General features: G+C 48.3%; 2 protein-coding genes across 2 annotated transcripts in view; both read right to left on the minus strand.

The window, feature by feature from the left end:
• The window catches only part of Ttc4 (tetratricopeptide repeat domain 4), an 18749-nt gene extending 15169 nt beyond the window's left edge, over positions 1-3580 (minus strand). The window contains exons 1-3 of the mRNA XM_021200559.2: positions 3417-3580; positions 2796-2913; positions 796-957 (exon numbers count right to left, since the gene is read on the minus strand). Of these exons, the coding sequence (XP_021056218.1) occupies positions 796-957; positions 2796-2913; positions 3417-3527 (391 nt within the window). The 5' untranslated portion in view covers positions 3528-3580. The remainder of the gene's footprint in view (positions 1-795; positions 958-2795; positions 2914-3416) is intronic.
• Positions 3581-5247: 1667 nt separating this feature from the next.
• The window catches only part of Mroh7 (maestro heat like repeat family member 7), a 58473-nt gene continuing 51280 nt past the window's right edge, over positions 5248-12440 (minus strand). The window contains exons 23-25 of the mRNA XM_021201112.2: positions 8227-8329; positions 6192-6254; positions 5248-5671 (exon numbers count right to left, since the gene is read on the minus strand). Coding sequence (XP_021056771.1) covers positions 5427-5671; positions 6192-6254; positions 8227-8329 — 411 coding nt within the window. The 3' untranslated portion in view covers positions 5248-5426. The remainder of the gene's footprint in view (positions 5672-6191; positions 6255-8226; positions 8330-12440) is intronic.

A 12440-nucleotide genomic window follows, 5' to 3' on the forward strand; every position in this document is an offset into this window, starting at 1 on the left:
AACATAAAAACAAAAGAAAGAAAGAAAGAAAGAAAGAAAGAAAGAAAGAAAGAAAGAAAGAAAGAAAGAAAGAAAGAAAGAAAGAAAGAAAGGGAGAAAGAAAGAAAGAAAGAAAGAAAGAAAGAAAGAAAGAAAGAAAGAAAGATCCCAGATCCACTTGCCTCTACCTCCCAAATTGCAAGATTAAAAGCATGAGCTGGTATAAATTCTTCCCTTCTTTTTTAAAGATCTGGTGTGTGTGTGTGTGTGTGTGTGTGCTCATTAACATAAAAGAGGGCATGAGCCCTCTGGAGCTGGAGCTGGGGCTGCGCCTGCGTCTAGGCAGTTGTGAGCAGCCTGCTGCGTCTGCTGGGACCTGAACATGAGATTCTCTGGAAGAGCAGCAAATGTTCCTAACTTTTGAGCATGCATCTCTTCAGCCCTGAAAGTAAATTCTTCAGAAATAATAACATCGTGCTGGGGAGATGGCTCAGTCAATAAAGTGCTTGTTGTACAGGCATGAGGACCTGACTTAACCCCTAGTCCCACATAAAATGCTGGTTGTAGCACCATATGCTCAGGAGGAGTAGAGGCAAGTGGATTCACAGGGTTTGTTGGCCAGCCCGCTTAACTTCCTCAGAAAGCTCCAGGCCAATGAGAGACTGCCTCCAAAAACAAGGCTCCTAAGAATGACAGACTAACCTCTATCCTTCGCGCGCATGCGCGCGCACGCGCGCGCGCGCGCGCGCGCGCGCACACACACACACACACACACACACACACAAAGGGAGAGCTGACTGAGCCACGATTACGTACCGAGATAGTACTGTGCTGCTGCCCGGTTGGTATACAGGACGGCATTCAAATCAGGGTCTGCAGAGTTCTTCTTCAACCCTTCGCTGTAGGAAACCACAGCTTTCTTATAGTCTTTTTCTTTAAAGTAGTCATTGCCCTCATCTTTATAGATCTTGGCTTGCTCTGCAAAGAGGAGGAAGGAAGCAGCGTGTCATACCTTTTAGAAAGCTCACTGAAAACCTCTATCATGCAGTAATGTACTATTGCACAGGTTAGCTTTTGTCAGCTTGACACAAGCTAAAGTCTTCGGGAAGAGGGAGCCTCAAACAAAAACTGCCTCCATCTTGATTAATGATTGACACAGGAGGGCCCACCCCACTGTGAGCAGTACAGCTCCTGGGCAGGTGCTCCTGGGTTGTATAGAAAGCAAGCTGAGCAGTGCAAGGAGAGCAACCCCAGTCGGCAGCGCTCCACGGTCTCTGTCGCAGTTCCTCCCTCTCAGTTCCCGCCTGAGTTCACATCCTTCACGGAGGGACTGACTAGAACCTAAATCTAAAATAAACCCTCTCCTCCCCACATTCATTTTGGTCAGTCTTCTAGCACAGCAAAACAAAGTCTAACACATACACAATAAATCAAAGGGATGGAACCAACAGAGGAAGAAAAATCCAAATTAATGGTATGACGAAATTGGCATCAATAGCCAGGTGTGGTGGCGCACGCCTTTAATCCTAGCACTTGGGAGGCAGAGGCAGGTGGATTTCTGAGTTCAAGGCCAGCCTGGTCTACAAAGTGAGTACCAAGACAGCCAGGGCTACACAGAGTAACCCTGTCTCGAAGAAAAAAAAAAAAAGAGAGACAGAGACAGAGAGAAAAAAAAAATGGCATCAATATAGAACACAAGGCCATGCAAACTTAATGTTATAACCACTTCCAAAAAATTATGCGGTAATGTTATTAAGTGCTTTTTAATTTCTGGTTTGGTTTGTTTTTTGGTTGGTGTTTGTTTGTTTGTTTGTTTGTTTTTGACACAGGGTTTCTCTGTAGCCTGTGCTATCCTAGAAATCGCTCTGTATACCAGGCTGGCCTTGAACTCAGAGATCTGCCTGCCTGGGGTCAAAGGCATGCATGACCACCATCCAGCTATAAATGCTATTTTAAAAGGGGAATTAAAGATGGTCTAGAGAAATGGCTAAGCAGGTAAAGGCACTGGCCCCTAAGCTTGACAGCCCAAGCTTGATCTGAGGAATATGTGTAATGGTAAAAGAGAATCCACCTCACAAGGCTATCCACTGATCTCCATAAGTATGTACACACGTATACACACACACACACACACAGAATTTTACAAAGGGGGGATATAGCTCACTTACCCAGCATATGTGAGGTTCTGGGTTCAACTTCCAGATACATACACTCACACATTTATCCCAGTTTTTGAAGGACTTTAATTTTTTTTTTTTAAGATTTATTTATTATATGTAAGTACACTGTAGCTGTCTTCAGACACTCCAGAAGAGGGAGTCAGATCTCATTACAGATGGTTGTGAGCCACCATGTGGTTGCTGGGATTTGAACTCAGGACCTTCGGAAGAGCAGTCGGGTGCTCTTACCTGCTGAGCCATCTCACCAGCCCAGGACTTTAATTTTTATTGAGAAAATTACACTGCTCCTTTTCTTATATTTTTGGTTGTGAGCCTAGCCTTTAATGGCTGAGCCATCTCTCCAGCCCCACTGCTCCTTTTCTTAGATCGTTTCATTCATTTGAAAAGCAAACTCCCCTCCTCTCTCTGGTACTGCAGTAGTGGTGTACCTAGTGACACTTATCACACAACCTTCCTGATGCATTAGGTGCAATCTGGCTTTTCATCCCAGTCAGGCCTCTGGGGCCTGGAACTGTATACATTTATTCAGCAGGCATCCAAAGGAGAATGTATGGAGTGAACACTGATGTGTTAGCCGTAACACTTTAGCTCAACTCAACAAGGACACAAAAGAAGTGCTGGGTGACAGTAAGATACCTTCTGGAGATCGCTCATCATCAAAAATAATCGACTGGAGGCAGGCCAAGTCAGGAAACTCCTTGGGGTCAATTTCTGATGGTGCTTTTTTCATAAATAGGGGGATCTTATCAAATTCCTAGAATTTAAAAGAATAATTAGTGTTGTCTACTGATTAGATCCAATCCCAGGACACTACATCATAAAGTTTTTTTTCCTCACAGAGCATGATATGTAAATCCTAAGGATTGGCTGGATCTATACAACCCCAGTTTCTCTGGTGTTAAATGTGGGATCCTGATTTCCAACGCTCTCCGTGGGTGGCAGCAATCACCTTCAACTGGGCGCTTTCGCGTCCCTGACCGCCTTCACCATCTCCTTTCATCTTTACCCTAACCGTATGTAACCTGGGTGCTGCAAGTAAAACAACTATATAAGTAAGGGACCATCTGGTAGCAGAACCTGGTGTTGGTGAGTGACAAGGCTGCCTGCCAAACCCCGTGGTCTTAAACGCAGTCAACTTAGACTCTCAAAACCTGAGGCGGACGGTTTCTGGCTCTCAACTAGGAGCCACACAGGTTCTGGCAGTGACCAAGCCTCGAGAACCAGGCTCCTACCCCAGAAGGCCCCGGCGCCGCCCACCTCCTCCCACTGGTCCTCGCGGAAGCCGCCGCGGTAAGGCTGGCTCTGGAACTTTTCCAGGAACGCGTCCATGGAAGCGTCCTCTGTAGGCTCAGGCTCAGAGCTCTCCATGGCAGCTCGCAACTTGGGCGCTTCAAGTCCCGGGACCAAGAGACGCACCGCTCCTTCCGGCGGCAGGGAGGCCCTTCCTTTTGCTGTCCGGGCTGCGCGTGGCTATGCCTCTCGGGTTCCGCCGGTTTGGGGGCGTGGCCTTGCCTGGAGGTGTGGCCTGACTCGGAGCACACCGGGCCCCACCCATCCACTGCAGAGTTTGCCTGGCCTCTCTAGTCTTGCTTTGGGGAGTGGTTAGGTAAGATCCCTTTTGTATCTGAATTCTTCATCTCCGCTCTCCAAGCCTCATGTTTTTAATGTCTTTTCTATAAATGTTCTCAAAAGATGACTTCGTTGCTAGGTCACATGATATTTATCTGTAATCCTAGCACTTAGGTTTAAAAGAAGAACCACAAGTTCAAGACCACTCTAGACTATATAACAAGACCCTATTTCTTTCTTTCTTTTCTTTTCTTTCTTTCTTTCTTTTTCTCTTTTTTTTTTTTTTTTTTTTGAGACANGGTTTCTCTGTATAGCCNNGGCTGTCCTGGAACTCACTTTGTAGACCAGGCTGGCCTCGAACTCAGAAATCCACCTGCCTCTGCCTCCCGAGTGCTGGGATTAAAGACGTGTGCCACCACGCCCGGCAAGACCCTATTTCAAACAAAACAAAACCTTTGTGCATGCAAATACTTTTTTTTTCACGCAGCACAAGGTTTGTGGTCCCCATACACCCCAGCTACCTATAACGACACGTGAAACACCATGTGGTTTACCTTACAAGGCTAGGTGCCCAACCTGCCTGCTCACTTCATAGATAATAAATACTACAACAGAAGTCTTTATAGATACCCCCATGGGCCCGTGGAAAGATTACCCTGAGATGTATGCCCACAAGTAGAATCCTTGGGCTGTGATAATTGACACATTCATCACTACTGACGAGTAACAGGTTCTTGTTCAAAACAGCTGCATTGATCTGTCACCCCAACAGCCTTGCCCAGGGGTCCCTACATCCCATGAAGAGTTTTCTGAAGTTGACACCTCCTCATATATCTCTCTTCTCAGCACCCCGCCATGCCTCCCCACTACCCCTACCTCCTCGGCAGTCTCCATGGCCCTTGTACCTCTCCTCTTTTTCTAGGTTCCCTCTCACTGGGACTTTGAAGAGGGTCCCATGTACCCTGATCTCCACCCACAGATGACCAGTTGCAGTCATCTTTTCAAACCTCCTTGAGAATTCTCTTCTCTGGCAAGTCACTCCAGCTGACACACACAACCTCTGGATACCACAGTCCCCATGCCTCTCTGCTGAGCTCATCTCTGAAAAATTTCAACCTGAGAACCATTTGGATGTGGGGGCTGTCCTGCACACTGTAAGGCATTTAACAGTGTGCTTGACACCTGGTCATTACCCAACAGGTGTTAGTAACATTGACACTGTCAGGTGGCAACACCAAATATGCCTCTGGATATTTTTGCATTAGTGTTAGGCAAACCAGATGACGAGACAAGGGTGAGACTCGGAGACCAGGGTTCCTGAATATGCATGACCTCATAGGTGGGAAGTCGCCTCACTTACTCCCTTTCCCCAAGAGCCACCCAAATTATCACCCTTCTACTCTTATCACCGGGGAAGGGGGAAATTGAGATGTCCAGGTGACCCCCTGAGTGGCTTTGGTCAATGCACTTAACTACTCTGAGCCTCAGTCTCCCATTATACAAAGTGAACAAAACAGCCTGCACGCATCTGTAAATGTGAACTGAATCAGCCCAAGGAGGCCGTGCTTCTTCTCAGACTTGTCAGAGTGGGGTCTCCACAGGGGCTCCACAGGGGCTGGGGGGGATCTCTCACGAGGAAGCCATCTGGATGGAGAGGTTGACCACATAGCATTTACAGGGACCCGGCTGGGGCTTATGTCACTGCTTCAGAGACATCTTCCAGGAAACCAATGCCTGCATGATCCAGGAGCGCCGCTGGTGGGAAGTGGGCAGGTTCTCACAGCTGGGGCTCCAGTGGTGTGTACTGGATGGGTCACACACCCACGAATCCCCATATGGCAGTGGCCAGGAGTTCCGCCAGTAAGTGGCCATAATTTGATCCTGGGCCTGGGCAGCGCAGATACACACGGAGGCTTCTGGGTCGCGTCTCAAGACCTCCAGAGCTGGGTTGGAGGAAGAGAGATTGTTCAAAGGTCCTCCCTAGGAATTCAGAACTCATCCTTTCTTCCCACCTCCTAGCCTTGGCTTAAAGCATCTTCCCAACCCTTCAGATTGTCACATCTTTCAAAGCCTGTGTGAAAAATCCCACCTCGTGTAGGAAGCCTTCCTAGATTTCTCCAGCCTACCTCCCATCAGCTGTCTTGGTTGCAAAATGAAAGTGTGCCCTCTTTAAGCATTTAAACCACACACCCTGCACTAAGTGGGTTTGGCCCTTGATTTTGAGCCTCATTTGCTTAACGAAGTTACAAACTCCCCCAGGGTGCTGTGCATTTTGCCTCTGGGTGGCGTCACCCCCATAGTAGTTAACTCACTGTAGTACACTCACTGTAGATAAGCCTTAGCACAGCGGATGTGAGCTGAAGACCCTTACCCTGACACACAGCAATTCTCTTTTCCTGCTACCCACTGTGGTTCTCGCATGCCCCCACTCCCTCAGCATCTCACCAACCCAGGTTGACTTACTAGCTTTCACGTCATTCAGCCGCTCTTCCGTCATCATGTTCTCCATGCAGGGGACCAGGGACCCTGGAGAATCCAAGAGGGGAAGGCGCCCGCCTTGGTACCTGCTCCTCCCACCCTGGGACCAGATGACCTCAGAGACTCTACCTGCCGTCTTCCAGCCCCATAAATGAGAACCTGAAAGGCAGGCTTCATCAGGACTCTCAACGGGAGGCCCAGAAAGGTCTTGGTCCAGCAGGTGGGAGCAAACAAGGAGAGCACAGGTCCTTGATGCACCCGATTGTCAGTGTCAGGGCCTTAGCCTCCTTGTCTGTGACGCGGAAAAGTCCTGCCTCACTTCCCAGCTTCCCCAGAGCATCTGAGCTGCCAGCCTTGTGCACATGCCAGGCACAGCTGCTAGGGAGTTCTGAGGTGCTGAGACTCCAAGCATGCTGCTGCATCAGCCACAGGACATCCTCTGTTCCTGCTGTCCTCATTCTGTGTACCTGCCTCCCATGGTATCTGGGTTTGGGCTATATTCTGCCCCTCCCACTGAGTCTTAATTCCTCTGTTTTCCTGGGGAATTCCTATTTATCTTTGTACATTCCCTTCAGAAAGTGGCTCTCCATAAAGTCCTCTCTGACCTTGATCTAGACTGAGCCTAGTGCCTGCCTACAGTGTCTCAGAGTCTCCGTGAGTTTCCTGTCTATATACACAGGGTCTGTGTACACTGGGCCTGTAAAAACTGGGTCTGTATGCACTGGTCTGTATACACTGGTTTTTACTTTACTTTTGATTTAGGAATCACATATTTACATATGTTGGGGTCTGAGGATTGACCTCAGGGTTTAATGCATGCCAAGTATGTGTTCTGTAACTAAGTGGCATCTCCAGGCCCGATTGTGCATCTATACTCCACAAGTTGATAAATTTCTTAATTTGGTATCCATTTTGGAGGATGGAGGGGAGGGAAAGTTTCTGAGCATTCTAAATTTATATGCAAAAGTTATGTATATATGCATTTTCTAGACAGAGTGTTTGCAATTTTCTTCTGAGTCTCACAAGAGGTCTGTGTTGTAAAGGAGAAGCTCTACATTGTTCCAGAAGTTGACTGTAGGCAGAAGTGGGCACAGGCCTTGGCATTAGGTGTTAAACATTAATGTTTTTAGAAGTAGTTGGCTTGGAGCAAAACTGAAAGAAATCAGCATGTGAGGGGCTGCCTCTGACTAGCGCCTTAGTTCAGAGGTGCCATGTGTCCTAAGCCTTGCTCCTCTGTCCCAGTATTGGTCATGTTAGCAGTCCCCCCCCCACACTCCTCTACATCCCACTCCCACCCACTCATTAGCTCAACAAACCAATGAAGGGATGGTGGGAGCATGGATGGATGGGGGTGTGTACAAACAAGTGGGTCAGAAAGTAGATGGATGGGTGGATGGGTAGATGGATAGATAGAAAGGTAGATGATGAACAGAGGGGTGGACAGGTAGATAAAATGAGTGGATGGATGGATGGGTGGGATGGATGAGTAGATGGATAGATAGGTAGATGATGGACAGAGAGGTGGACAGGTAGATAAAAGGATGGGTGAGTGCATTTTGTGGTGGGAGAGATGGGGGAGTGGGTGGGTAGATGGATAGATGGATGGATGGATGGATGGATGGATGGATGCATATGCTTATGATAGATGGATGGTGGGTGGATGGATGAATGGATAAATGGATGGATGGATGGATGGATGGGTGGGTGGAGTTTGAGAAAGAGCAAATGAATTTAAAACATATACTAAAAGAATTATCGTATTACCCCCTCCAGGCCTCTCTGACTCTGGTGAAGAGATAGTGATTATTTGGACAAGGGAGAATGAAATTATAATGTAATGAGTATGGTAGCATGGGGTGGGAGAGGCAGCCCCAGATGCCATCAGAAGGGTCTTATGAAGAATCCTGAGCAAAGAGAATCTGTAATTGATCTTTCCCCCAGATGTTGGAATTATGGGAAAGTCCAACAGGAGCGCAGGCAGAGGCTTAGTGACAGGGCTCGTTATGCCAGAACAGATTACCTAGGAAGATGACAGAGGACTTCCGGAGGGAGGCCTGTGAATTCTTGGCATACTCCAGGCTCTGGCTGAGGAAAGTGAAGACGTTGTCTCGGTGAGAGCTCACCTAAAGCAAAGAGAAACGCCCAGTGTGCTGGGCCCACTACCGCAGAGCTTGGGGCACCTCTTCTGCCTGAAAGCACTTTACAGACCCCGACTCCTAAACATCTCCATTGCCCAGATCTTTGTCCAGAAGGCCCACAGGGGACAGACTTGATCTTTTGATCTAACCACAATCATCACTTCTAATGGCATGCCACCCCAGGTCTCCTACCAACCCATCTCCCTGGTGTAACGGAGGAAAAGATCCACAGTACAGATTCCCCACCAGAGATGGCATGGGGAACTGCAGGCAAAGGGAAACCGGGCTGGCCAGGATGAAAGATTGGAGCTGCAGAACAATGGGGGGTGAGCTGGAGGATTGAGGAGCCTTAAAAGCGAGGTGAGGCATCCTCTGACACTGGGAGTTAGGATGCCAATATTGATGCATGACTGGCGTGACAAAGCATGCTTTGTAAAAGAGAACCTGACAGATCTCCAGGGTGGCTCTGGTGCATAGTACTAGGAGCAGTCGTTCAGCTAAGAGAATCCTGGGAGCAAAAGAAAACTAAGCCGCTTCCTGTCCCGTCGACAACCTCTGCAGGCCGAGGCTGAGGTCTGAGCTCCCAGGTGTGGCAGGCAAAGCCTTCACAATCTCCCCGAGTCTCCCCCTCTCTGCCGCCACTGTCACACACAGGATGCTCTACAGCAAGGCCGTGGCCTGCCCCAGCCTGCTCTATGCCCTGTACGGGATGGCTGTTGTGAGCACCCTCCCTCCCCTCTCCACCTAATAAACTGCATCAGTTCAGATGGCACCTCCCACTGAAGCCTTCCCTGACCCTCAGGGAATACTCATCCAAGCTTCTGCAGCATCTTGCCCATCCTCAGCCATGGTGCCCGGAACCTTAGCTTGTACGCGTCTACACCCTTTTCCCTGTCATATACAGAGCTCTTCCAAGATAATGGAAACTCTCACTCAGCTCAAAGTCCTCACAGCTTGTATTGGGACTGGTGGCCAGAAACTGCTAGACCAACTGTTCTCAACCTGTAGGTCATTGACCCTTTGGGGATTAAATGACCCTTTCCCAGGGGTCGTCTAAGACCATTGGAAAACACATATATTTACATTATGATTCATAACAGTAGCATAATTACAGTAATGAAGTAGCAATGAAAATAATTCTATGGTTGGTGTCACCACAACATGAGGAACTGTATTAAAGGGTCGCAGCATTAGGGAAGTTGAGAACCACCGTGTTAGATAAATAAATGAGAGAACTGTAGTTGATTATTTAATTGATTAACTGTAAGTCACCAGTTCCTTCTTAAAGCTACAACTAGAGGTTCATTTCCTTGTATTAATTTTTTTTGAGACAGGGTTTCATGTAGCCCAAGCTGGCTTACCGTATGCATCACCATACACACACCACCATACACACACCGCCATACACACACCACACACACACACCACCACACACACACACACCGCCATACACACACCACACACCCACACCGCCACACACACACACACCGCCACATACACACCATCACACACACACCGCCACACACACACCACCACATACACACACACTGCCACACACACACACACCACCACACACACACACACCATGCACACACCGCCACGCACACACCGCCACGCACACACTCTAATTGAGCAGCCATACACAGCCTGAGAAGTTAACTTTCTTACGAGCAGAGCTGTTAATGGCCAGGCAAGCAAAGAAGAAAGTGAGATTCCATAGGGACTGGCCATGGAGGTCACAAACTGACAGTCACAACCCAAAGAATCTACAGAGCAGTGCCTAACACCATTTCTTTATATAGTTTTTTTTTTTTTTTTTCTGACAGAGTCTCACTCTATAGCACAAGGTGGCCTCAAACTCATAGCAGTCCTCCTGCCTCGGCCTCTCAAGTACAAGGGTTACACCCAGCTTAACCCAGAGCTTTATTTTGTGTTCATGTGTCAGGGGGTGGGTGGGCTGTGCACAGACATGTTCTGGGGTACTGGGGTACCTGTGTTGTTAGAAGACTGCCTGGGAAATTCTAGTACAGAAAAGAGAGCAAAAAAGCCAGGCGTGGCAGTGCGTGTACAAGGAGGCCCAAGGATGACCTCTGCTGCCGCCCTCTGGACGCTCTCCCTGTAGGTTTGGGAGACAAAGTCTCTCCTTGGCTCAGAGCTTGCCAGGTAAGCTAAGCTGTTTATCCTCCTGACTCTGCCTCCCCAGTGCTGAGAATACAAGCGTGTATCACCACACCAGGCAGCTGTTGTTGTTTGTTTGTTTGTCTGTTGTGACATGGGGTCTGGGAGCTTAAACTCAGGCCCTTGGGTTTGCAAAAACTAGTGTTTTACCAGTTGAGCTATCCGCTGTCTCGAAAAACCCTCTAAGCATATTTTTTTAAAAGCTTAATTGAGTGTTAATATCTTATATATATATTTTTAAAAGTAGGTTTCTAGCTTTTCTTGTGGCAAGAGGGACCCATATTAGTAAGCCTTCGCTCTCTGCCCCTGCCTTTGCTGAGGTATGGTTTTCCTGGCTCCCAGGACACTCTGCTTCCATGTCACAGAGGTCTTTGTAAGGTGACCAGCCAGTGACGGCATATGAATTAATGGTCTTAGCAAATGGTTCTTAGGAAACTTCCTGTTCCCTCTGTAAAGTGAGGGTAGACAGTGGGTGCTGGTTACATTCATGTTGGATTGGTAGCCACCCAGGTCTCACTTCAGGTGGGAAGGCTTCATTCCCAGGCTATGGATGTAGCTGGGCTGAAAACTGCCTGGGCCAAGGTCATGTCCCTTTTTGTCATGCCTGGGACCCAGTTACAGATGGATCTTGAAGTATAAAGAACTAACTAACCCCAGCTATGCAGGGATCCATGCCTGTGGCCCCAGAGCTCTAGAAAGCTAAGATAAGAGGATCACTCAGTTCTGAAGAGTTCAAGGTCTGCCTGTGCAATCAGAGTTAGGAGACCACCATTTCAATGACAAAACAAAATATGACCTGAGCCCTGGTCTCTGGCTCCAGGTTGAAATAAAATCAGTAGAGGATTGTCTGAGAACTCCCTGCAGCCATATCATAGCTCCACATTATCCTCTGCTGTCTGCACCCTCCTCCCTTTCCTCACCCTGCTCTCCCTTCCCTTCCCCCCCATCTTCTCCTCTCCACTCCCTTGCCCTCTCCTCCCTCCCCTTCCACCCCCTTATCCTCCCCTCCCCGTTCCTCTCCTCTTTCCTCCACAGGGGCCTACCATCAATGACTGCTTCCTAAACTGGTCTCCTCCAGTAATTTCCCATGTCCATGACAACCGGGAGAGGAGGGTGGGGATAGATGGCAACCCTCTCCCAGATGCTCTACGACCCACAGTGACAGCTTCACAGTGTACACGGCTTACTTCCTGCTTAGCTATTCACAGAGATTACTGAGCAATATAGAGTTCAACAACCACAAACGCCGGTCCTCAGCAAAGAGCACTTCCCAAGTCATTCTGGGGCCACTGCAAATCTGCAGGGTCAGGGGAAGCATTCAGCATTTCCAGCACTCCCAGCCCCCTCCCCCAGAGTCCCCACCCTGTGTACATCCTGATAAGACTCCTGTCACTAGAACACTGCATGGGAATTTCTAGTGCAGAAAAGGGAGCCAGAAGTCAGGCATGGTGGCATATATCTATAATCCCAGCCCTCAGGACAATGAGACAGAAGGACCACTGTGAATTCAAGGCCAGCCTGGGCTACATAGTGAGTTCCAGGCCAGGTTGACATACACAGTAAGACCATATTGCAAAAAGTTTTTGAAAGGCCAGGCATTAGTGGTGCACAACTTTAATCCCAGCACTGAGGAAGCAGAAGCAGGTAGATCTTTGTCAGTTTGAGATTAGCTTTGCCTTCAGAGGGAGTTCCAGGACAGCCAGGACTACACAGAGAAGCCCTGTATCAAAAATAAAGTAAAATAAAATAAAATAAGAAGTTTAAAAAGGAAAAGGGGAGACACTTTAGACAGAAGATAGAGTACAGCTAGGCTGGAGCTGGGACTCAGGGAGAGAGCACTTGCCTAGCATGCATGAGGGCAGGGGTCCAGTCACTACCTACACACACACACACACACACACACACACACACACACACA

Source organism: Mus pahari, chromosome 6, assembly GCF_900095145.1.
Source record: "Mus pahari chromosome 6, PAHARI_EIJ_v1.1, whole genome shotgun sequence".
NCBI lineage: Eukaryota > Metazoa > Chordata > Mammalia > Rodentia > Muridae > Mus > Mus pahari.